Source organism: Gopherus flavomarginatus, chromosome 10 (genome assembly GCF_025201925.1).
Source record: "Gopherus flavomarginatus isolate rGopFla2 chromosome 10, rGopFla2.mat.asm, whole genome shotgun sequence".
NCBI classification, from domain to species: Eukaryota; Metazoa; Chordata; order Testudines; family Testudinidae; genus Gopherus; species Gopherus flavomarginatus.
This window is the reverse complement of record NC_066626.1, coordinates 73474499-73501067: the sequence shown is the minus strand read 5'-3', so window position 1 is coordinate 73501067 and position 26569 is coordinate 73474499. Positions and strand designations below refer to the sequence as shown.

The following is a 26569-nucleotide window of genomic DNA, read 5'->3' as shown; positions in this document are numbered from 1 at the left end:
CAATGCATCTCAGACTAGCACATATGGGAGCAGAGGTCAGGAAACTTACCACACAGATTACCATCTCCATTCTCTCGTTTTTGGTGCAGATGAGACCTGTTCTGCTCTGGTTCTTGACAGACATAAATTGTCATTTTAGGCCTTACGTTTCTATGGGTTTAAAAACAAAAGCAAAAATTCTTTATTATTAGACTGTGTTGTTGGTGTGAACTGGTCCACAATGCACTGGAACAGCTGTTGTGGACTCATTTAGGTAGAACAGAGGTGGGCAAACTTTTTGGCCTGAGGGCCACCTCGGGGTTGCGCAACTGTATGGTGGGCCAAGTAGGGAAGGCTTTGCATCCCCAAACAGCCTGGCCCCTGCCCCCTATCCACCTCCTCCCACTTCCCGCCCTTTGACTGCTCCCCTCAGAATCCCCAACCCATCCAAGTCTCCCCCCTGCTCCTTGTCTCCTAACCATCCCCTCCCAGGACCCCCACCCTCTATCCACCCTCCTGCTCCCTGTCCCCTGACTGCCCCAACCTCTATCCACACCCTCACCCCCTGACAGCCCCCCCCGGGATTCCCACCCCCTATCCAACCACCCTCTGCTCCTCGCCCCTGACCACCCCCTCCCAGGACCCCCCCACCCCTAACTGTCCCCTGGGATCCCACCCCCTTATCCAGCCCCCCGATCTCTGTCCCCTGACTACCCTCCCAACCCATATCCACATCCCCGCCCCCCCCAACAGGCGCCCCATGAGACTCTGACTCCCAACCCTCCCTGTTCCCCATCCCCTGACCACCGCCCCCGGAACCTCCACCCCTCCAACAGCCCCCTCCTCCCTGACTGCTCCCTTACCCAACCCCCCGCCCGCTCCCTGCCCCCTTACCAGCAGCAGGAGCTCACAGCCACAACACCCGGCCGAAGCCAGCTGTGCTCCCCATGCTGCCCAGTGGGAGCTGTGGGCCAGAGCGCAGCCTGGCTGCGGGGGAGGGGGGGACAGTGGAGGAGGGGCCGGGGACTAGGGTCCCTGGCTGGAAGCTTGAGGGCCAGGCAGGACAGTCCTATGGGCCGGATGTGGCCCGTGGGCCATAGTTTGCCCACATCTGGGTAGAACATAAATAAGCAGTTAAGGGGAATCTTGACATTAGCGTTGTGGGAGAGGAGATGCACCAGGAGATTTGGTAACAGAAGCTTCCCAGCCCTGGGAGATGATGGAATTGATGCTGAGCAGCCTCGACTCCTATGAAGCAAATAAGATTGAGGGTGCTCAGTGCCACACAAGAGGCCCTTAGTACACAGACGGCTAAAGCCCTCACTGATTTGAACCCAGCCCAGCTGGTTAGCAAGTGTAGCCAATGCCTCCTGATGAGGGTTAGGAGGCATTTGTGGGCTCAGTCTTTTTAGTCCATTAAACCTTGGTTTCTGCTGATACAGGCAACACAGGTACCAGATGGGATGTCAACATGTCTCTGCTGGGAAGCAAATTGAGACCACTAACTGATTCCAAACAGACCACTGAAGAACCACATTATGCTAATGACTTTTCACTCATCTCTGACCTAGGCAGTATTCAAACCCATACCTTAGGGTGAATAGCCCACTGTCAACCCCCTGAGCCAACCAGACTTGAAGGAGACCTACTTCGAGGACTTTACAGAGGCGCTGCAACCAGAGACACTGAGTTAACACTGGAAGCACCAATGGGTGCTGCAATAGTAGTATCTGGAAGAGATAGGTACAAACCTTCCTTTGATTGCATTGAAGAGCCGAATTCCATCAGCAGGCCCACAGATCTGAACAAAATCTTCTTTGGACATCTTCAGTAAGTCAGCACCTAGACATTTCGAGGTTATTTTTAGAGGTTAAACAAAACAAAAGAGCTTCCAAATAATCAGAAACATGTACAGCTGGACCTGTTAAGAGATGCTGGATGAACAGTAACATTCCCAGGGTGTGCACTGCAATTGATCCCTTCACAACAGATTTTCTGCTAGTCCACAGAATGGCGAATAACGAGTAGTGGTCCAGAGGAAGTGCTTTTAACTGCCACATGTACAAGCTAGACTGAGTTCCTGGTCAGTGGACCAAAATCTGCTTTTGACTACACACCTCAATGTGCTTTTAATGGAGTAACACAAAACAAAAAATGACCATGCAACCCGTGCTGCCCTAGATGGCTAGGGCTGGTCATGAGTAGAAGACTTCACTTTCCTGCTGCACGGGGACATTTTAAAATGTCTTGTTGACCAAGATTGTAGAGGCCTTAAACTCAACTTGATGACATCTCTGTTTCTCTGTCTACAACATAACTTTTGAATGCCTCATCTGACCAATTTCAATGTTTCAGAGAACATGCTATTCAGCGTTGTTGGGGCCATGTCAGTCCCAGGATATTGGAAAGAAATGGTGGGTGAGATATAATCTCTCTTATAGAACCAACTTCGGTTGGTGAGAGAGACAACTTGTCTCTCTCACCAACCAAAGTTGGTCCAATAAGAGAGATTGCACCTCACCTACTGTGTCTCCCTGGAGAAAGTACTAAGCAACAATGGATATTGGATTTTCCCTATTGATTTTGGGGAAAATGGGGGACACATGGAGCCCCTGCCTTCTGATTATCACAGCCACAACTTCAAGCACCTCTGCAATTATCTCTAGATCAAACATTGGGTTGATGGCACCCATTAATACCATCCAGCATAACAATTCCCAATCTCTCCCCAGCTTCCTAATAGAGTTTGACTCCGACACCTTGACAAACTGAATGGTTTTATCTCCCAGATTAGCAATGGTGGGGAAGGGGAGAAATGGGGTGTACACACAGGCAGTGGCACGTGGGGGGAGAATGGAGGATTGCACGGGAGGCACACAGAGCCCCTCATATTGGAGGTAAGGTTCGAATAGAGGTGCACACAGAGCTGCTAGTATAAGGGGTGTGGGAGAGAGAAGAGGGTGACCCTCATATGAGAGAGAGAAAATGGGAGGCACACAGTACCCCTGTCGGCGGGGAGGAAGGGAGATGGGGAGAGAAGTTGCAGAGAGTCCCTGAAACAGGAGTTGAGAGGTTGCCACACAAGGAGCTTCTAGGTGGGGAGACAGAGGGATGCAAGGAGCCCCGATGTGTCCAATAAGCTCAGCCTTCAAAATGCTGAAAAGTGTGTCACCTCCTAGTATGTACCTTTAAGATACTCATGGTCAGTTCCTTCCTCGAAAGCATGATGAAAGTTAGCTTAATTGGAACAACCCATGCACATTTCATGCACCAATGAGAGAGAGTAGAATTTCAGTGACCAAGATTTTCAAAACCAAGTTGGCCAAAATTAGACTTCAAAGCCCATATTTTGGCACCGAAATGAGTGGCCCAGTTCACACAAGAGCTGATTTTTTAAGCAGCTCCTATTAAGATTATATAGGGACTTAGGAACTTAACTTTAGGTATCCAGTTTTGGAAATCCTTACCAATCTTTAAGAGATTCCTCCAAACCCCAGCTCACCGTTTTCTTTGACAAACACTACCAACCTCCAAAGAATGATCCATACGTGTACCAGGAAAAAAAAAAGAACCAAAAATACGGACCACTTAAACTCACCCGAGAAACTTGAGAAGAGTCTACAGAATGGAGAAAACCTATTATGATGAAGCCACTGCTGGACATCTTGAATGGAAGCAGAGGGAAGGAGGTGCTACATTGCAAAAAGAATAAGAGGGTCTTGAAATGAACTGTTCAGCAGTGTCCTAAAAAAAGAAAAGCACCACATTAACATGATCTCAAATACTTACATCGTTGCTGGGAGGCAGGAGCTCCACTTGGTGGGTTGGAGAACTGTTGCTAAAAAATTGTATAAAGCAGGGAGAGAAAAAAAACGTTATTTTAAAATTGACAATGAAAATTGTTGGTTGTCTTTCCCCACCCCCACCCCAACCCCTTGTCTTGACTGTCAAGAATTATGTCAAGTTGACATTTTTTCCCGTGATTGGATCAGTTATTTTTTAAATCAGTCTGGGCAAAATTCTGCAAGTAAACTTCCATTGACATTGTCCCTTTGTGTTCCTTTACAAATCCATCTGGATGGAAAGCAAGCACACTTTGTGGGAGAAAAAGTTAATGCCTTCTAATCCCTCTCCCCAAGATCTTGCATTAACTCCTTGAGAGGAATGTGCGCCAAGGAAAAGTGGTGGAGGAAAGTGAAGGGAAGAGAAGTCCATCAGATTTAATAATCCTACTACCACCATGGAATTAATCTTCAGCAGGTTGCAGAAAGCAATCATGGTTACTCATCACTGTTACATTTACAGAATAAAGCTAACCTTGACCCTGGACATATCATCAGTTGCACACATGCACTCCCATTGGCTTCACTGGAGTTTGCAGAGGTGCAACGGAGGGCGTGATCAGGCCCCTTAAGCTCGGTCCTGAACCAAAACACATCACAGCAACTGTGAGTGTACTTTCAGGTCTCCCACATACTCGGAGGAAAACTGTGCTTACCACATTGAGTTCAAACTTTTCAGCTGGGCAAGTGTCTATCCTCAAACCATTCATGCTAAGAGGGTCTGACCTGCCAATGCAGGCTGGGCACAAATATTTAACCATCCCTGGGCCAAGCCATGAAACTCCCAGGGATGTTCACAGGAGTTTGCCTGCACAAAAACGGAGTAAAGAAGGACCCCATGATTTGACCCCGGTGTTATTATTTTAAACAGGGCAAACTGTATTTGAACAGTGTTAGCCCAAACTGGTTTAAACCATGTTTCAAGCAAACATGTTTTATCCTCCAGGGTGGACTGGGCCTTAAAAAAATGCTAAAGATTTGCCTATAGAGCTAATTATTTACCTTTGAATAGAAGCGGGCACTCAGAAGAGTTATCAGCTAGCATGCTAGTGTCTATTTTTGCAATCTGAATATTTTCCCCTCCCTCACAGGCCAAGTCTGTCAGTGCAGAGCGAGATATCAAGCCTGTTTACATACATTAAATTTAAAGTGAGAACACAGATATCCGTTATAAACACTTAAGACCCAACACTGCCCTCACTGATGTACAGAGCAGAACTTTCACTGACCATCCCACACAGTGTCTCAGTGTAAAATATTATTCCTTTCCCTTCCCGATACAGCACACAGATCAGGAATGTGTAATCAGACCATTAAACTGCAAGGAAGTGGGAAATGCAGCCCGTTCCTTCCAGGAATTCTTGTGAGAAGAGTGGACTTTAAAGCTGGAATAAGCACTGAGCTCCCGCTCAAGTGCCAGGCTAAGCTGGTTCTTGATCTATTATACGGTATCAAACCAATGCACGCACACACACTACACACCAAGTGAGAAGAGAAAGCATTTGTTACATACCCATCTCCAAGGCTGAAGCTGTTTGGAGAACTGTTGTAGCTTGGAGACGGAGCATTGTTCACTTGATAAGGCAAATCTGGCCATGGAGAACACTGTCAAAACAAACCCAATGGGGACACTGAGCAAAGCAGGCTTTCATCCAATTGGAAATAGGGGGCACTGTCACTCTATTATGGTCAGCAAGTGACCCCTGCTGAAAGGAGGAGCAGGCCCAGGGATCTGTACTCTACATTGAAAGAGCACTGAGGCGGTACCAAATTGGTTCTAGTTGTGCTTTCTCCATATATTCCTTTTCAGAAAGCCTGTCCCAAACCAACACTGAGCTGAACTGTGCTCTTCCTTACATCTGGGCAACACCAATAAATCAATTCTCATTGAAGGCAGGATTTGGCCCACAATACAGAAATATCCCGGCTGCCAGATTCTGGTCTCAGTTATAAATCCCAAGTAACTCCAGACTAGAATGACTAATTATATGAGCTACAGGCACATCTGTGGAGTTACCTCAGGTTTATACCAACGTGAGAGCATAATTTGGCCTGGTCCATGCAGTATCAAAGGAAGTCAAGTTTATAAATACAGTTCTATAGGAAAACCTAAGGCAGACACACAAAAGGCTACCAAAAACCATTGCAAACATAGGCCTGATTCCACACTCAGTTGCACTGGTGTAAATCCAAAGTAACTCTACTGAAGCCAATGGAGTTGGTTACAATGATGTAAATCCAGAACAACAAAAGGAATCTGGCCCTGTAGTCAACCTGTTATGAGCCCATGACTATACTAGGCAGTGTCCCTGTTTGCAGTGATAAAGCAGGAGACAATCTGTGGCATTCACCTCCACAAATACAGCTTTAAGCAAATATTTAACTCGTTGGCAACCAGGGCTAGATGATTTCCTGATTCAATGTGTTAAAGTGCACTAGTACTAACAGCAAGAGCTCTGTATCTGCCCATGCTGTAGGATTAGGTCTCTTTGCAGAGCAGGGTCTTGCTAGCAAAGACTACTAGATTATAGGTCAAATTATATGGTGTCTAATTATTCCAAGTAATTTATAGACCAAAAACTGTTCTCTTAGGGAATGGGGAGAGCTTATTTAAAACAAGCAAAAAGAAAATCAAATCATCTTAAGGTGTTCCAGTGAGACACTGTTTAAATAAAAAACTAGATCTTCCCATCAGTGGCAGTTCCAGGACTAAAATGCCAGCCTCTAGAACATTCCCATAAGGAAAGTGGTACCTGACTCCTAAACAGATTATAAAGGTGCCCTTGGCTGGCGCTTCTTCAGCCCAACATGGGTTATGCACAACCTTTAGAGCACAGTGTAATCATGATGTTAAAAAAAGAAAATGTAGATCTCATATGACTCATATCACACACAAAACATTCTTTGAACATGAGCCCATTGTAGAGTGAAGCTAGCAAAGACCCAGCTCACCATAATGGCTTGTTCTAAAGGACATCCATGAAGGAAAGGAAATTGCCAAGTGGATCTGACGATCTTTTCCAGCACCCTGTCTTTGACTCCACCCAGTACCAGATGGCTCAGAGGAAAGCGTAAGCCACATGTATGGGACACTTATTTGGAGGGGACAGTTCAGGGATGGTGGGAAGTGATAGACAATTGCTCCTTAACCCAGTAAATGGCTGGTTTATGCTCTGGAGCATAAGGGTCCAATATTCCTTATAAACTTTAGTTCCTTCTAATATAGCTTTTTATGAAAAGTCTAATCCGTTTTATAGAGTTTCATTAAGCTCTCCGTCTCAATGAGACCTTGCCAAATGGATCCCCACAAACTAATTCAATCCAGTGCAGAAGTCATTTCTTTTGTCATTTTAAGTGTGTGGCCCGACATATTAAACCAGCATGCTGTATGTGACTGAAGCATCTTACCTCTGTGAGAATGGTCGTATCATAGGAGGGCTGGTATTTCTCCTTCTCTTGGGCAGTCTTCTTCTCCATTTTCTCTCTGTCCGTTTTCTGCTTTCTGTCAGCTCCCTTAGGCTATAAGCACAGAGCACAAGAGCAGGACAATGCCTCTGTTTTCTGAGCAGCAGTTCATAGAAAAACCTTCTACTGTATCTACAACATCCTTTGTTAATATTGCCATGTCTGTAGCATTTCCTAAATATGCCGAGTGCTACACAAGCTGTATGCTTTCACAGGATTTGATACTATTTTAGAGCCTGAATCTCTGATGGAGGAACACACTTCAATGAACACCTGTGTTATTTCTCCAGGGACTGTAGATGTTATGAAAACTAGAGGGGTCGGAGTGGATTACCATATCCAGTCCCCATGCCCCCTACCAGTCTATGGAGAAGTTTAGATTCGGATCTAACCAAAACCCTGAACACCAGGCCTGAAATGGATTAGAGTACCTGCTCATTCCAGGTTTGCCAAAAAGCTTCAAACATGAACAGAGACCGAGAACTAGACTGCCCATCTTTCTCTCCATTGTATGGCATAGAGGAGAACTACTTGCAACATTTAAGGCCCTTCTCGAGATCTTATCTGAGAGAAGTCTAGGGAGTCGTTATTCTCCTCCGTTACTCAGGAAAAGCTAATTAAAAACAAAAAAAGGAGCCAGATTCTGCTCTCAGCTCTATGGGTGCAAATCCAGATCATGCCACTGAAAATACTCTGGACTTATACAAAATGTAATAGAGCAAAGGTTGGCTTTGGTATCTTAACAGGCAGTGACAGAAGTTACCAAGTGCCAGGACTGGAACAGGTAGAATATACGCACTCTCTATGGCTAACTCTTTCCCACTATGGGTGACTCAATGAGCAATATCTTTTATGGTTGAAGAGACTCTGATAAGAGAGCTCTATTCTGTGCATTGGTGCCTTCCCAAGGTGCTGTTATCCCCTCCAAGCAGAGCTGATTGTTTAAAAATCCAGATAACAGAGAGGACTGAGATCTGGGCAGACCTCGGTCTGAGTGCATGAAGCCGGTCCACTGAATGTAGCTAGCTGTGCAGTGCACTTTGAGATCTCTGTTGCTAGATGTGCTAGGATGTTGTGCCTTTTCCATAACGGGTACTACTGATAAGAGTACAAGCGCCACCTGTTTAATACCTTTATTCTTTTGCTTTAATTGTAATGCCTGAAATACTAACAAACATTTTTTAAATTTTGTACGCAGCAAGAGCAACATTCCCCGGGTCTCAAACTCCAGAGAGAATTTGGGAAAAACTGAACTAGCCCATACCTTGAACACTTTGATCTGGCAGCTTGCAGAATGCAAGTGTTCGGTATATTCGCCATTCTCATTCTGTTTAAATGTGTCGATTTGTATCCTGAAGGGCACCCCTTTCTCTCCACCATGTTTCCTTGGTGTAAATTCTGTGCTGATACAATGTACCTGGCAAAACAGAAACTGTCATTATAACTAGAGATGGCTCAATGTTGCAAAAGATCTGAATTTCAAGCCCCCAAGTTCAGGGGTATATGCAAGTGGGGTTTTCAAGTTTAGTTCCGGCCCATCTCTATGTTATGGAGGAAACGTAGAAAGAGTTCAGAACGAAATAGAGTTCAGAAGAGCGACAGGACAAGCAGCCTGGAGGAAAACTGAACATATAGAAAAGCAGGCTTTAGCCTTGCGTTGCATATATACAGATTAAAAAAAAAAAACCTTAATATTAAGGGTGGGAAAGCCCCATGAAGTCTGAGATTTTGCAGACACTGAGCCATATGCGGTGTTTGCAGAACTAGAGTTTATGCCTTCCCCCTGCCCCAATAAATGAAACCCATCTTTAAGAGGAGAGTGGATATTTAAAGAGACATACAAGATCATTCTACCTACAACAGGGCCTGTGCTATGTGTTAAGAATAGAAGATACAGCCCCACCCCCAAAAGCTAAATTGGCACACGTGAGTATCCTATAAATAGGACATCAATGCACACACTCATCGATGGAGCACAGGTATTTTCCTTAGTATATTTCCTTCCCACACCTCAGATACACAGAGACTGAAAAAGTATCCTTATTGCATCATACCATTCCATTTACTGCCCGCAAATCCGTTCATTCCTTACCTGAATGAATGCAGATGCTCTTTTGGATGGATCCCACAGAAATTCAACAGTGTTTAGCTGGGTCGGGCTGGTCCTGGGATCCAAGATACCGACTGACAGTGGGATATCTGTAGAAGAAAACCCCTAAAATTTTAAAAATATTAAATTGAAGACAACAAACCAAGTTTTCATACAGTTATGAGACTCATTTGAAAAGCCAAGACAACCAACGAGGTATCCAGTTTAAACCAATGCAGCTGTGGTTTCTTTCATCCCTCCCTGCACATGCACACACCATTACAATTTTTCTAAAAAAGCAAACTCTGAAAAATCCTTCACTCAGCTCACAGCCAGCTCCAAGACACTTTATGGGAACCATAATGAAATAATCTCACCTATATCAAGGATGCGGTCCCCAGGCCGACTCCATCTCCAGCCCTCCAGCTGCTGGTGTTCTGTGTATTGCAGACGCCGATCATGGAAAACCACCCGAAGGATGCTCTGTTAAGAGAGGAGAGCAAGATGAATTAGGGGAGCCAGAAGCCCTTTTCTGGAGATGATTTTGGTTTCCCACTGTCAGAGATGGGGGTCTGATCTATCTGTTCCTCCTCCATGTGTCCAACTCCCATCGAGGAGAAGATCAGAGTGTCTCAATGAAAGCCACCCATCTCCATTTATGTCAAATTCCATTGAGAGATGGTTCATCAAGGCAATGCTCTCTTTGAACTTCAGACACCTTGTCAGTGGGAATTTGCCTTGATTTCAGCAATCGACGGCCAAGCCATTGATGTAGGGTTTGCTCCAGTGCACCTCATCCAGTCTAGACTAGGAAAGCCTCTGTTTGCACCAGCAGAGCATGCTCCCCCTTCACTTCAGGTTTGGACTGGTGCAGTTACATCAATGGCCAGAGACCGAACGGCCAGAACCAGGGCAAATGCCCAATGCAGGCAAAGCCAAAGAGACTTTGTACTAATGTATTGCTTTGCATATGCAAAGTGCTGCACTACCACAAGCTAATTATCCCTCACCTCCCAGTTTCCAAAGGAAGTCCATTGTCTTGCTGTTGCCATCCATTCAGAATGGAAGTGAGAGATTAATTTTGCATATAAATTAGAGAAAGGCCCAAACCAAAACCTAAATCCAAGCACTTGTTTGGTCTCCTAGCAAGAGAGTGTGTGTGAATATCTGAACCCAGAGCCACATTTTATAAATCCTTCCTGTAGTGGGCTGAATAAAAACATAGAATTCAAATATGCTTGAACTTTGGAGATGGTCTCAATCCAGATCTGGATCCAAATTTTGCAAATGGCCCTTCTCTCATGAAAATCCCTGGATCACAACCACAAGAATTTGGGCAAGGAGGGCTTGAAACCAGAACCAAGATCTGAATCCAAATTTTGCAAAATCCCTGTATTTGTAAAATCCAAACCCCAGAGTCAAACAACCCAGAACTCAGGATGTACGTTGTGGGTTGAGTCCACCACTAGTGTAAACTTGAGCTGTGTAAGACCTGTGTGAGAAAGCTATGTGAAAAGCTGGAGTCCTCCTTATGAACACGTATCTGAGCCCAGGTGCGTTGAACCTGGGGGTGGTTTATAGCTTTGCATGGGTTAAGCCAGTAGATGAAGTGATGCTCAATGGTTTCAGCCCAGTTTAACTTTGAATTTTGGGATTCATCTGAACCCAAAACTCAGAGTGAAACTCTTAGGGCACGACTGTAACCAAAGCAAAGGTTTAGATGAACCCCTGCAAAGCAAAACTGCACATGCGGCTCTAACCAACTCAGGAATTAGGCCTTCAGTCCTGCTCCCATTAAAGTCAATGGCAAAATATCTCCCATTGTCCTCCATGATAAGCACAGTCAGGGCCTTGATTTGTGTCTGTATGTAGTAGCAGGAAGAAAAGAAATCTATATTTCTCCTTACCTTTACATATTTTGTGTTTAAATCTTGAAACTCTCCCAATTTCCTATTCTCAAGTAGACGGATTTCATAAGACTGACCTAGAGTTTAAGGAAACATTTCCAAGGTGTTTAACATGTTGTAGCAATGAGAGAGTCATGCTGGCATTCATGTTGCTAATAAAGCATAAGACTGATCAGGGAAGGGTCACTCTTGGCAACATAACTCGTTTGTCCCATTAATGAGTGGACATTAACAGAGGGCAGAAATTTGAGGGGAAGATGGTCCTGTGGCTAATGCCCTGGAATGGGCATTAGGAGATTTAGGCTCATTTCCCAGCTCTGCCACAGACTTCCTGTTAGACTCTGGAAAAGTCACTTAATCTGTGTGCTCTCATTCACCACATAAAATGGGGACAATAGCACTTAATCCTTTATCTGTCTTGTCTACTTGGTCTAAATATTGAACTCTCTTACTATATGTTTGCACAGTACCTAGCACAATAGGGCTTCTGCGCTCTACTAGAATGCCAGGGACAATAATCTGGACCTGATCTTGCTTTCCTTATCACGAGCTTCAATAGGATTTTTGGGTGCCCGGAGATCACAAGATTCGGCTTGATTGTGGCTTTCCAACATACAGAAATTAGCTCTGACGCTTGTTCGTGCAGGACCAGCGGTGATGGTTTTCTATCACTATGAGGGATTCAAATCCAAGTATTGGTTTCTTCCATATTAAGAAATCTGCTGATAGTCACATATGCTGATGCTACTGTCTGGACCTGGTAAGCCACCTGGACATAAGATACTAGAACCTGGACAGTGCAATGAACCTTTTGTGTATAACCCACTCTGTGTAGTAAACTAGTGCCTGAACAAGGGCAGAACACTATCAATACAATAAATGAAGGAAGTAGATACACAATATCTGGTTTTTCCAGTTGATCTTGCTGCCCCCTACCCACCCCCTTTAGTGAAGAATGCAGATCATCCTATAACAAGGCAATCTGAAATGGTGATTGGTTCAGATTTTCTAGCTTAACCAAGGTCATTTTAGCACTGATCCGCCAAAAGACTGCATAGCAGATACAGCTGCCCCCAAGCAGCTGCCACTGGTAAAGGAAAAATGCTACATTTCTAGATCCAAATCTGTAAATAGCAGTAGATTTATGACAGCAGAACTAATGGAAAGATATTGCATTAGAACAGGGTTCCTCTTGGGAATAGCAGCATTGCAGGTTGGCAACGTGAGTGTAGGCAATGTCACTGGAGTGCTGGGATAGTCCAAGCTTATTCTGCTGTCTGGAAAAGAGAGCAGAGAGGCCATATTCTATCTTCAGTGTTTGCACACCACTCCCACAGATGTCAATGGAAGTTCCACAAGTAGGCTATGACCCTTGAATCCAACAACTGGCTAAAGAAGAAAAGGAAACCACATGTAGCTACAGATTAATTACTAGGTGCTAGAAATATATATAAATCTCTGCCCACATTTTGCAAAATCCACCATTTTTACTTCCAAGGAGAACTATATTTTGTGGCAAAACAGACTGCTGGACTGAGGCCATGTCTACATCTAAAGTTTTGCAGCGCTGGTTGTTACAGCTGTATTAGTACAGCTGTATAGGGCCAGCGCTGCAGAGTGGCCACACTTACAGCAACCAGCGCTGCAAGTGGTGTTAGATGTGGCCACACTGCAGCGCTGTTGGGCGGCTTCAAGGGGGGTTCCGGGAACGCGAGAGCAAACCGGGAAAGGAGACCAGCTTCGCCGCGGTTTGCTCTCTCGTTCCCGGAGCCACCCAGCAAACCGCAGGGAAGGAGTCCTGCTTGCTCTGGGCTCTGGGAACGAGAGAGCAAACCGGGAAAGGAGACCCGCTTCGCCGCGGTTTGCTCTCTCGTTCCCGGAGCCCCGAGCAAGCAGGTCTCCTTCCCTGCGGTTTGCTGGGTGGCTCCGGGAACGAGAGAGCAAACCGCGGCGAAGCGGGTCTCCTTTCCCGGTTTGCTCTCTCGTTCCCGGAGCCCAGAGCAAGCAGGACTCCTTCCCTGCGGTTTGCTGGGTGGCTCCGGGAACGAGAGAGCAAACCGCGGCGAAGCGGGTCTCCTTTCCCGGTTTGCTCTCGCGTTCCCGGAGCCACCCAGCAAACCGCAGGGAAGGAGACCTGCTTGCTCTGGGCTCCGGGAACGAGAGAGCAAACCGGGAAAGGAGACCAGCTTGATTACCAGAGGCTTCCTCCTTCCACGGAGGTCAAGAAAAGCGCTGGTAAGTGTCTACATTGGATTACCAGCGCTGGATCACCAGCGCTGGATCCTCTACACCCGAGACAAAACGGGAGTACGGCCAGCGCTGCAAACAGGGAGTTGCAGCGCTGGTGGTGCCCTGCAGATGTGTACACCTTCAAAGTTGCAGCGCTGTAACTCCCTCACCAGCGCTGCAACTTTCTGATGTAGACAAGCCCTCAGAGGACATTGTCTGTAAACCAATAATCCCAGCACACAATGCCATGGGTTGTCTTGTGTTTGTACCAAGGAAATATTCCATTGAGTATTCTCTTGATCGGGAATGTAAATTTATTCACATGGCAATTTCAGAGAAATGTAGTTCACTGAAACACAACAGAAAATGCCATACGTCTTGAACAGATTTCATAAAGCTACAGAAGCATGTGCTTGACTAAGAATGTGAGTAACTCCACTTTCTTCACTGGAACTTAAAGCACTTAAAGTTAAGCACATGCTTAGTGCTTTGCATGATTGAGGAAAGTGAGGTCCCAGACATTCCTGGAATTCCAACCAGACCAATAAAAGCCCCAAGGTACATTTACAGAAAATTCAGTAGTTTACTAGAAGATATAGACAAGTGATTGCACGGGGGGAGGGAGATGAGGATGTGACCATAAATGGAAGGGGAGATGAGCCAAGATGATCTTTCTGTTAAGGGGAATTCTATGCAAGTGTGAGAAGCCTCACAGTTTAAGTGTCCTACGGAACCTATCAAGTGTTTATGCAAAGGCACTGGCTCTGAGTAATCCAAATTCTTACACAATAAGAACAAAATACTCACAGGGCCCAATTCAGATACCATTTACACTGGTATAAGTCAGGTTTATCCCAACAAAACCCATGGTGTTACACTAGCGTAAGCCCCAGGCTGTTCCCACTGCTGTTATTTCGCCATAAAAACAGATTTTTGACAAAGCCAAATGGAAGTATTTGATCCATCGAAGATGGCTCCGTTTTGGTCAAACTTTCATTGGTAGCATGACTTTACGCATCTCATTGCCTCAATGGATTTAGCTCCTCTCACATCCCTCTTCTACTTAGAGCTTTACTGTGCAAATATTAACCCAATTAATCACCACACAAAGCCTACTTTATTATTTGAGAGACCACACACTTCTCTACAGGTAGATGGGTCTTTCCAGCCTCATTCCACATATGGGGAACGGCAATAGAAAGATTAAGTGACTTGCTCAAGGCCACAAAGTAACCCAGTGTCAGAGCCAGGACTAGCACTAAGTAGTTTCTTGTTCTCAGTCAAATGCTCAGGGTACCTGACAGCTTGACACTTGGTGGAATATTTGCTATGGGTTCTCCCATCAGCCTCTATTGTCCAGCCTTGTGCTTAGCATCAGCTGTTCACATAAAACAAAGGAGCTTACTCGGCGTAAGTTGGCCCTACTCCCTCTAGGCTGTCTTTATTCACCAGATAAACCAACAAGTCACTGTGCACCATGTGCTTTCCTACCAACAGGCACAATATTCACATTCTGGATACAAAATGAAGGATTGAACTGGAAAAATTCCACACATGAAGTTACCACTGAAGTCAGGTTCAATGGATCAGACCTCAAACCGGCTAGAAACAGAGGTTCAGCTCTTTAATAAATGCTGCCTCCAAGAAGGGCTCTGTTATTTTAATATTATGGAAGCCAAAAGGCATAAAATGTTTTGGTTCAAAATATATGCATCAAGTGAAAGAAGCCATTGAACTTAATATGGATTCCCTGAAAATCATCATTCAAAAGGCTATTCATACACTAACCGGTTCCCCTCCAACCTGAGTGTTAAATACAGATTCCATCACAAAATAATTAAATATTAAGAATGTTCCTAGTTGAGCTTCCTACACAAATTATTTCCTATGGAAAAACACTTCCCTTCCATACTCACCCCGAAACCAAGTTTTAGAATACAGGTCAGGTTAACATTCCTACCAGCATTCCCATAAATATCATTAATGCTAGAACAGAGCATGAACAGGACCTGATTTAAGGGCAGTGGTACCAGCACAGCCGTGTCAATATAGAAGCTGAAATGCTCGTTCTCTGCTTCTCCACAAAACCTTCCCTCAGGTGTCACAACTAAGGAAAATCTGAATTAACCTGGTAATTAGGGGTAACATTCTCTTTTCAGTTATACAGTGCAACCCCATTGTGTGAGGAGAATTCAGCCCTATACCAACAAGCCAAATATTCTCTTCCATTGATAGTACTTTGGTACTGATAATACTTAAGGTATCACATTCTCAAAAGTACACCTCCCTATGGTTTAATCCACTGTATCAACTTGGAGGGGGATTTCTTTGGTTCATGGCTGAGGCTCTGCTAGCTTTCACCACTGTTGATAGAAATTGTAGTGTAGACAAGGCTGAGGCCTTCATGCATTTTTACCAAAGCATAGTCTAGACCTGCTCTGAGCAGAGTTCGATAAAACAGAGGTAAAGACACACGAGCCCTGTCTGCACTACAGCTTCCACCAACGGCTAAGCTGCACCAGTGGAGAATTACATATGGTCCCACTTGCGCTATTGTGGACATACTGTTGAAATGGTTCCACTGTGTATAAATAATTGTGGAGTCATTAGAGCCAGAGAGGGAGAACAAGTCTAGAGACCAGTGGTTAGCGCACCCACCTGGAAGGCAGGAGACCCAGAATCAAGTGCCCCAGGTGCTGTGACTCTTTATATCCACTGGAACAACTTCAACAGGAGAGACGGAGGGATGCCAACATCAGAATCTCTCAGATTTATGATTAGACTAGCGCACACTCTTCAGAGCTGTGGGAGACCTTCTAGTCTAGTGTGGACGATACCAAGCTGGGAGGGATTACAAGTGCTTTGTAGGATGTGATTAAAATTCAAAATGATCTGGACAAACTGGAAACATGGTCTGAAGTAAACAGGACGAAATTCAATAAAGACAAATGCAAAGTACTCCATGTAGGAAGGAACAATCAGTTGCACAAATACAAAATGGGAAATGACTGCCTCGGAAGGAGTACTACAGAAAGGGATCTAGGGGTCATAGTGGATCACAAGCTAAATATGAGTCAGTGCAAAAAAAAAAAAAAAAAAAGCAAACATTCTGGGATGCATTAGCAGGAGTGTTGTAAGCAAGACACGAAAAGTAATTCTTTCGCTCTACTCTGCATTGATTAGGCCTCAATTGGAGCATTGTGTCCAGTTCTGGGAGCCACATTTCAGGAAAGATGTGGACAAATTGGAGAAAGACCAGAGAAAACCAACAAAAATGATTAACAGTCTAGAAAACATGACCTATGAGGACAGATGGAAAAAAATGGGTTTGTTTACTCTGGAGAAGCAAAGACGGGGGGACATAACAGTTTTCAAGTGCATAAAAGATTGTTACAAGAAGGAGGGAGAAAAATTGTTCTCCTTAACCTCTGAGGGTAGGACAAGAAGAAATGGGCTTAAATTGTAGCAAGAACGGTTTAGGTTGGACATTAGAAAAAACTTCCTAACTATCAGGGTAGTTGCGCACTGGAATAAATTGCCTAAGGAGGTTGTGGAATCTCCATTGTTGGAGATTTTTAAGAGCAGGTTAGATAAAACCCATCAGGGATGGTCTAGATAATAGTTAATCTTGCCATGAGTGCAGGGGACTAAATTACCTCTCCAGGTCCCTTCCGGTCCTGCTGTTCTATGATTCCATAATCCTTTCTACCACTCAAGCAGAGGCAGGAGACAGGCATTTGGATACCTAGAGTTTGGTAGCAGCGCGAAAGGTTAGGGGGAGAAACCTAGGCACCAAGGGATCTGCTACCCTGAAAGTTTAGGCCAGGCGTCGGCAACCTTTCAGAAGCAGTGTGCTGAGTCTTCATTTATTCACTCTAATTTAAGGTTTTGCATGCCGGTAATACATTTTAATGTTTTTTAGAAGGTCTCTCTCTATAAGTCTTATATTATATAACTAAACTAGTGTTGTATTGTAAGATAAACAAGGTTTTCAAAATGTTTAAGAAGCTTCATTTAAAATGAAATTAAAATATTGATCTTATGCTGCCGGTCCGCTCAGCCCACTGCTGGTCTGGGGTTCTGTTTACCTAGGCCGGTAGCGGGCTGAGCAAGGCCTGTGGCCAGGACCCCGGCTGGCAAGAGTCTGTCAGCCAGAACCCCAGACCAGCAGCAGGCTGTGCAGGGCCAGCAGCCAGGACCCAGAGGGCTGGGGGCGAGCTGGAGTCAAGGCAGAGGGGGGTTAGGTATGGGTGGAGGTGCCAGAGTCAGGGCTAAGGTTGGGGGCGGGGGGATGAAGGAGTCAAGCAGAGGGCTGGGTGTGTATGAGGGAGGTACAGGGCTCAGGGCAGGGCCTGGGGGGTGTGTGGGGCTGAGGGCGTGGGGGGGGTCAGGGCTCGGGGGAGAGGCCTGGGTGACTGCCCCCCTAAGAACTCCCAACTCCGCTGCTCCTTGTCCCCTAACTACCCCCTCCTGGGACCCCTGCCCCCAACTGCCCCCCAGGACACCACCCCCTATCTAAACCTCCCTGTTCCTTGTCCCCGGACTGGACCCTACCCCCTACCTGTTCCCTGACTGCCCCGACCCTTATCCACACCCCCATCCCCAAACAGACCCCCAGGATTCCCATGCCCCATCCAACCACTCCCTGCCCCCTGACAGGACCCCCAGAACTCCTGACCCATCCAACCCCCCACCCTACTCCCTGCCTGCGCTAACCCCTCTCCACACCCCTGCCTCCTGACAGGACGCCCAGAACTCCCAACTCATACAACCCCCCCCCAGCTCCTTGTCCCCTGACCATTCCCTCCAGAGACCCCCCCCCCACCCTAACTGCCCCCCCAGGACCCTCTTTGCGCCCAGTCCCCTGACTGCCCTGACCCTTATCCACCTCCTGCCCCCTCACAAACTCCAGGACTCTCATGCCCCATCCAACCCCCTCTGCTCCCTGACTGCCTCCTCCAGAGACCCCTGCCCATAGCCACTCCCCTGGGATCCCATTCCCCCCCATCCAACCCACCCTGCTCCCTGTCCCCTGACTGCCCCCATCCCTTATCCAACCCCCACAGCCCTGGGCCCTTTACCTTGAGGCTCCATGCAGAGCCAGACACGCTGCCGCGCGGGATAGCACAACCCCCCCCCCCAGAGCGCTTCACGTGGCGGCAACATGGCTCCGGTTGAGCAGAGAGCGTGTCTGCCTCCCCGCGGAGCCAAACGCTGCCCCACGGAAGCGCGTAGCCCAAACCCCCAGAGCGCTGCGCGTGGCGGTAGGGCTCCAGGGGAGGGGAGAAGGCAGGGGAGGGGCCGGCAGCTTGCTGCACTCGGCCCAGCGCTCCAGCCTGGGACCGCGGACCCCACGGCTTGCCTGCCGGGAGAGTGGGGCCATTTGCCCACCCCGTGTGCACGGCTATGCTTCTGCTCCCTGCCCCCGCGGGGGGAGCAGAGGGCAGAGGAGAGCGCGCCGGGCTGGGCAGGATTTTTAATGGCATGCTGAAGTCCCGGCAGGCTCCAGCGTGCCATTAAAAATTGGCTCACGTGCCGTCTTTGGCATGCGTGCCATAGGTTGCCGACCCCTGGTTTAGGCAAATACAGAGTTCAGCAGGAACGTTGGGATCACAGTGGAGCCTAAAACTAGGACTTGCCACGTAATTCCCTGTAGTGGGGTGGTTGCCCCACTCCTGAAGAACTGGGATTGAGAGCAGCTGAAGGAGTGGCTTACCACAGGTGTAGCCAGCTCCTCAGGGTCCAGCTGGCCCTGATAAGAGGGCTGGAGGCCAGGTGCTTCTCTCTCTCTCTCTCACACACACACTGTGGAGACAGAAGGACCTAGCTGTCTGGGAATAAGGTACCTGAAGCAGAGCAGTGCTGGGGAAGGGCAAAGGGAGCTAGGGAGCTCCAGCCTGGTAACTCCCAGGCTGCAGGCCTTGGTGAAGGCTTAAGAAGGTACTGAGGCTATAGAGGTGTAGCCCGGGGATAGGCAGAGGCAGCAGGTCCTAACCCCCTTTGCCAGTGATGAGTGGTCATTACAGACTGCGGTCTGCCCCAGTGGGGGCTAGATGATGACTGGCAGTAGCCACTGAGGCAAGATGGGTTTAGAGGGTTGGGGGGGTTTCCCCTCCTAGAGTAAGGGGGTACTTCTGGGGGCAGATCCCTGAGGAAAGGGGCACCGGGGTCTGGGAGGGGCACGGGGCCTAAAGCAAGCAAGACCAGCCAGAAGGAGGCGTTCCTGGGAGCTGGAGTTGAGCTAATTCCCAAGATGACGAGCAGGAGGTGTCGCGCCAGTATCACCTCGCTACAGTCCCCCTTTGGGTATGTCTACACTGCAATTAAAAAACAGCGGCTGGCCTGTGCCAGTTGGCTCAGGGGCTATTTAATTGCAGTGCAGACATTCCGTGTGAGGTGGGAGAGTCCCTAAGCTTGGGCTGTAGCCAGAGCCTGAACATCTATACAGCAATTAAACAATCGCTTAGCCCAAGCCAGCAGGCATAGGCCAGACAGGCGTCTAATTGCAATGTAGACATACCTTCAGTGGATCTGGGCCAAAATGCCTGGTCTTCACTGTTATTTTACCTCAGGCTAGCTCACATATGTTTGTTAGCCTGCGGTAACAAAGAATACACACGCACACTTACTTTTTTTAAGCAGTGAAGAAAGGCTAAAGAGACAATTTGCCTCACACTTCACTGAACTCTTTATAGGCACTAGCCTAGCCTCTGACCTAGCTTTATTATAGCAAGTCAGTAGGGAGGATGTTGTACAGAAGTTCATATTTAAAAAGGGTAGTTCCTGAACAACAGACATTTACACAATCTCATCACTAGGCAGGAGTTTATGCTCTGTTGCTGTACAAACAGGACTAAGATATGACAAAGTAGTAAACCACCCAGGCACACAATGTTCCTAACTTCTACTTCATGAAGCTACTCCACCTGCCTTAAAAAGAGATTTATGAGCAGTTTACTTTTGTTTCTTTTATTGTCCCTGACAATTAATGCAGCATAAAATTTAATAGTTGCTATCATTAGCAAACTTCTGACATTCATGTGTTTTTGTCCTAAAGGTAGGGATGACAAAAATAACCCGGTCACTTAACAAGAGGTCACTAGACTAGTTCACATGCTAAGCAGATACGCACGCACGCAACACTTAATTCCACTAAGCTTCAGCAAGTTCATTGCTGGGATTTAGTCATTAGCGATCATAGGAGTTTTCTGATTTTAAGAAGAATTGTTATTTTTATAATCTAAAGGTTATATTTTGTAAAAACACTAAACTCTTTCCCACACAACTACAAATCCTATTGCAGTTACCAGTTTGGCTTTACATTTCTAATGCCATTTACACTGCAAGGTCTCGGTTTTCTACGCAACACGTTAACATGTTACGCTGATTTCCAGCTATGACTTCAGTATGCCAAACTAATAGGCTCCAGGCCTGTTTAGAAAAGTAACTAGCTCACCTAGCTAGAATAAAAGATTAGGTTTTATGTATAATATGTTCACCAACTCAGTGGAAGCCAGAGACAGAAAAATATAACCTTCCTTAATATATGATCCTAGTGACACAAAGAGGGCCTAGAAAGATGGAATCAAACTTGAAACTGTTTAAGGATTAAGCCAGAGGTGGGCAAACTATGGCCCATAGGACCATCCTGCCCGGCCGGGGAGGCTAGCCCCCAGCCCCTCCCCGATGTCCCTCCTCCCCTGCAGCCACACGGGCAGCACTCTGTGTGGCAGCGTGTCTGGTGCCAGGCAGCGTGGCTGCCAGACATGCTGCTCTGAGTGGCAAGGTAACGGGCAGGGGGTCCCAGGGGATGGTCAGGTGACAGGAAGCACCAGCGGGGCTGTCAGGGGGTGGGACTGTGGATAGGGGTCAGGGAACGGGGGAAGGAGTTCGACAGATGTGGGGTCCCAGGGGGCCTGTCAAGGAGCAGGGGTGTGGATAGGGATCAGAGCAGTCAGGAAACTCGGAGCAGGGGGGTTGGGGTCCCAGGAGGGGGCGGTTAGGGGACAAGGAGAAGTGGGGGTTGGATGGGTAGGTAGTTCTGAGGGGGGCAGTCAGGGTGTGGAAAGTGGGAGGGGTGGATAGGGGGCAGGGGCAAGGCTGTTTGGGGACACACAGCCTTCCTTACCTAGCCCTCCTTACAGTTTTGCAACCCCAATGTGGCCCTCGGGGCCAAAAAGTTTGCCCATCCCTGGATTAAGCTAAACTATGGTCCACAGCAATAAAAATTCCATTTAGCAACTTAACAAGGACATGCAAAATGCAGCATTGATAAAAGTGAAAGAATGTGCCTGGCTGAATACAGCTTGGAGGGGAAAGAAGGGAAAAGCTGTTCTCCAAAACTCAAGCCCACACAAGGCAGGCAGGCAGAACACCTTAATGAGACCATTCAGAGGGATGGGTATTCAGAAAGACTTTCAGCAGGTTAGTCAATAAATCCTCAGGCTAAACCAGCAAGATATTTTCAGGGCATGGGGCCACCTGATCATGCATACTTTATGCCACACATATACTTCAGCTAGAGACAAGCAAAAGTGAAACCCTGCTCCCTGCACACACCCTGCACACACGGGCATTAGCCAGGTGGGTGACAATTCTCCCATCCTTGACCACAAGTGGCACTGGAAGCTGCTCTGTGGTTGCTTACTGTAGCCTCAGGGCTGAGTAAGCTCAACAGATGCAGCATGAGATATTTAGCCAGTGGATGTTGGGGATCCACTAGCTACATGAGAGGCCACCCTCAAACCTCCCTCCTGTGCTAAGAAGATGAAACCTGGGGGGTGGGGCAGGGAATGACATGTGGGTGCCAGGGAATGCAGCCCCCACATGGCTCCACTCTGTCCAAGGGCCTTGCACAGCCCTTCCTTGGATCAGAGGATTATGCTCAGTCAGTTTTTCTGCCCTGATTTTCATTACAGAGGGGTTGGAGGAATATAATGGAGTGCAGTTCAGGTGTTCAACTGAATACCAATTTATATAGCTGCTCTTCCAAAAGCTCTCTTCCTGTATTTGTCTCCTACTGTGGCTTCTTCTCTCCTCTTTTCAACCCTTTGTCCCCTCCTCTCTCCCTCTCTTCCATGCACATCTCTCCCCTCCTGTACCTCTTAACACACTCAAGTGCCAGGTTTGTTGGTGGGGAGGCTCAGCACTCTGCACCAGCACTCAGCTCAGCTTGAATCTGCTCAAACTTCTGCAAACAATCTAGTTCACGATGGGCATGCTCAGAGGCTCACAGGTATTAAAATTACATCATCTCATTTGCATGGTGACACAGACTCTTTGTTCAAGTTTTGTTAAAAATCCCTCTGCGGCAACACTTCCAACTTTGAACTAAGAGCAGGTTCTGAAGCACTTTACAGATCCTAAATTAGTCACCTGGACTTAAATCCAGCCCTGTGTATAGCTGGGGTGATAGCGGACATGAGTTACTCTGGGTTGATTACAGTATGGTGGCTGTTACTTGGTCTCGGCTGGCATCTATAATGATTTTACTAGATGGGGAATGAGGTAGTTCTCTATTCCTTGGGAAATAGATTTCTCCTTTGCCGCCTGAATCAATAAGGATCTAGCATGTTTCACATGTAATGAGTAAATCTTGATGACGTGTTCAGTACCTTTGCCTGCCCAGATCCAAGCATGTAATCACATATTCTCTGCCGGTGAGGTAAAGGCCCCTGCTGGCTTCCAGCTGATATTGTCTGTCCTGGTATGCAGCCGACACCATCTGTTGCACAAGTTTCCTGGCTGCAAGGTTTGACACTGGGATTTTTAGGTCTGTCATGGTAACATTTGTTTCTTTTGTGGCTTTTGCAAGCATAGTATTTGCTCATATTTCCCAAGTTACCAAGAGGAAGGATGGTCTTGTGGCTGCGGTGCTACAGTGGGACTCAGAAGAGCTGGGGTCCAATCCTCAGCTCTGCCATGGGCTTTTTGTGTGATGCTGGGCAAATCACTTAATCTTTCTCTGCCTTAGGTCCCAATCGGTCAGATGCGGACATGCAGCCTGTCTCCCAAATTTGACTGTTTTGTCTATTTAGATTAACTATTTGGGCCAGAGGCTGTCATATGAAGTTTGTCCAGGACCATGTACCTTTAGCTCAGTTGGGACCTCTATGCACTACTGCAGTACAAACAACAGTGAGGTCTAGTGGAAAGTCAAGTCCCTACTTGTCTGCTTACTAGCACCTGTGCTGGGAAAGCCAATCCACCCAGTGGCACACTTTGACAATACAGTAGGACAGATCGGTGTCATGTTTAGCTTTCATGGAAAGTTTTTTACTGCCTGAATAGCTCTCATACAAGCCATTACTCTGTGATTCCTAGGAATAATGAATTAGGATGGATTAACAGCCTCAAACACAAAAGACAAAGCACATCATTACAACATTGCAGGAGATGGCCAGTCTCCTATTTCCAGAGAGAATAGTCTTTTCTATTTAAGCACAGAATAGGTGCAGTATATTCATGTCAGCAGCAGTGCAAACTTCCCTGCATTGGTCCATCAGAACTCCTTAACTCTGACCTGGAGGCTTCTCACCTAGGTATGAGCATGTATTTCCGTACCCGGGCCTGGTCATTCACTCCTTGCTCTCTGCTAAAAATAACCAATTCAGAGTGCCAGTCAGTGCCTGACGTGCTGTGTAGGGGAAGAGACTGTGCCGTGGACAGCTGCCCATTAGGAAGGAGACAGAGACCCTTAACTCATCTCTCATAGCATGTACAACCCACGTGACACCAAGCTACAGTACTGGTTGGTACATCAGCACGAGGAGCATCCCCTGGGTTTCCTAGAACACCCAACCTAAACAAATGCAGGGAAGAAAGTGAAGTAAAGGGGTCCCCTAAGAAGGGGCAATTCCAAACATCTTTACAGCACACAGATTAGGTATTGGCATCTCCTTCATTGATCTACAAAGTCAACAACCAGTATAGAGAGCTTGGTTAGAGCAAGGATCCACAGTAGGGGTGGCTTCAGGCACCAGCATACCAAGCGTGTGCCTGGGGCGACAAGCTGCAGTGGGCAGCCTGCCAGTTGCTGTGAGGACGGCAGTCAGGCTGCCTTCAGCGGCGTTTCTGCACGAGGTCCACTGGTCCCGCAGTTTCGGTGGCAATTCGGCGGCGGGTACACCAAAGGCACGGGACCGGCAGACCTCCCACAGGCGCACCGCCGAAAACCACCTGACTGCCGCTCTTGGGGTGGCAAAATACATAGAGCCACCCCTGATCCACAATGCCCTCCAAACTGCTTATTCATGACCTAAAGTGCAGCTTTTGAAGACACTTCAGGGTAGAAACAGCTAATTGGTAAATGACTAGCTCCTTGGATTCACAGGTGCTTTAATTCAGAAATCAAACTGCAGTAGAACTATAGGAGAAACTTTAATATCAAAGTTACAAACATCCAGAAAAGTACCAAGTGCAAATAAAAGAAGGCTCATGTAAATGTTCCAGAAGTCTTGCTGAGTATCATCAATGAGAAACAGAGTCCAATCCTGAAGTCTACACACAGCCCTGAACCTGGTCTCATCTACACCAGCATAAATCCAGAGACTTCAACAGTCACTGCTGCTTTGCGAGAGTAGAACCAGGTCCCATGACCTCAGCAGAAGTTTTGCCTGAGTGAGGACTGCAAATTCACTGACTTCCATTTAATCCAGATGGGAGTAAAGAGAGGATATCAGGAAGGGTAGAAAACAGTCTCCCAGGTTAAGGGCAGCCAGGAGATTCCTGCTTCCTATGGACAGTTGTGCTCTGATGCTCTGCTTATTTGGAGCCCCTTGTTGCCTGAAGCAAGATTGATGGCGATGTTAGTGATGGTGTGGTTTGGAGACAGCACTGTGTATACCGCACTGCCATGTGGAGGTAAAGCTTCCAAATGTATGTGAGAGGCAAGAAAAATGCTCCTAGCAAAATGAAGGGGCTGGAGTATGACACCAAGAACCTATCCAGACTTGCTTGTAACTGAGGTAAGAGCCAACTCCATCCCCTGAGCTTGAGGCTGTGTCTACACTATCACTTATGTCAGCAAAACCTACATCACTCAGGGGTGTGAATATCACACACACACCCCGAGCAACAAATTACACCAGTATAAGTGGCAGTGTGCATAGCACTATGTTGGCAGGAGAGCTTCTCCTGCAGACACAGCTACCGCTGCTTGTTGGGGTAGATTAATTATATCCATGGAAGAGCTCTCTCCCGTCGGCGTAGAGTGCCACTGTAAGCTCTCTAGTGTGGACACAACCTGAGAAGTGCCAACAGAAGGACAAAAAGTCTCAACAGCTGGTCATGAAAGTGAAGAGAAGGAAGAACCAGCTTCACAAACAATTCTTAGAAATAATGGGAAACCGGGGACAGACCAAAAATGTGTCAAGGAGGAGAGATTCTAAGGCATCTGCAGAGCACATATTAGCAAAGGGTAGGCCAGAAGGGTACTTAATTCTTTGGAAAGCTCAAGATCTTGTCAATAATTGCAATGACAATTAGAAAAACAGCCAATTTCTCTGAGTCACGCAAAATGAAAATAATATTCTTGCAAATGCAGCTATAATTAACCAAGAACCACACCCAGTCAGAGCTGGTCTCCCAGCTTTCTGCACTCTTCCTTTAGGCAAATAAAAGACTGTTCCAGGAAACATACAAATATTCAAGCACAGTCATGACCCTATAAAAATTTAGTTCCGTGAGAGTTAATGTCAATACAAAACAGCTTTCCTCATTTCCATAAATCTCAAAGCAAAAAATCCAATTCTCCAGCTACAGAAGAGTCCTGTGGCCAGATCTGAAGACTTAAAATTTAACCAAAGCAAAGGGTTTTTTTTCTACTTTCTCCTCTAGATAGCTCCATCTCCTTCCCAGACAACTAGAATTTCAGGGTGTCTTCTTCAAATCACCTCTCACTTTCCTATACTTCCCATGCCTGCTATGCTTGCACTACTCAGGGCCGCCCAGAGGATTCAGGGGGGCTGGGACAAAGCAATTTCGGGGACCCCTTCCATAAAAAAAAAAATTGCAATACTATACAATACTATATTCTCATGGGGGCCCTGCAGGGCCCG

At 46.8% G+C, this 26569-nt stretch overlaps 1 protein-coding gene across 2 annotated transcripts in view; it reads right to left on the bottom strand.

The window, feature by feature from the left end:
- The window catches only part of TFCP2L1 (transcription factor CP2 like 1), a 50978-nt gene that overhangs the window by 11959 nt on the left and 12450 nt on the right, over positions 1 to 26569 (bottom strand). Inside the window, exons 3-12 of one of the 2 annotated variants that reach the window (XM_050917096.1) lie at positions 11283 to 11359; positions 9753 to 9858; positions 9379 to 9485; positions 8551 to 8703; positions 7230 to 7340; positions 5335 to 5426; positions 3769 to 3817; positions 3578 to 3671; positions 1731 to 1821; positions 50 to 150 (exon numbers count right to left, since the gene is read on the bottom strand). In XM_050917096.1, the coding sequence (XP_050773053.1) occupies positions 50 to 150; positions 1731 to 1821; positions 3578 to 3671; positions 3769 to 3817; positions 5335 to 5426; positions 7230 to 7340; positions 8551 to 8703; positions 9379 to 9485; positions 9753 to 9858; positions 11283 to 11359 (981 nt within the window). The remainder of the gene's footprint in view (positions 1 to 49; positions 151 to 1730; positions 1822 to 3577; positions 3672 to 3768; positions 3818 to 5334; positions 5427 to 7229; positions 7341 to 8550; positions 8704 to 9378; positions 9486 to 9752; positions 9859 to 11282; positions 11360 to 26569) is intronic. The other variant, XM_050917097.1, reaches the window with a different exon arrangement.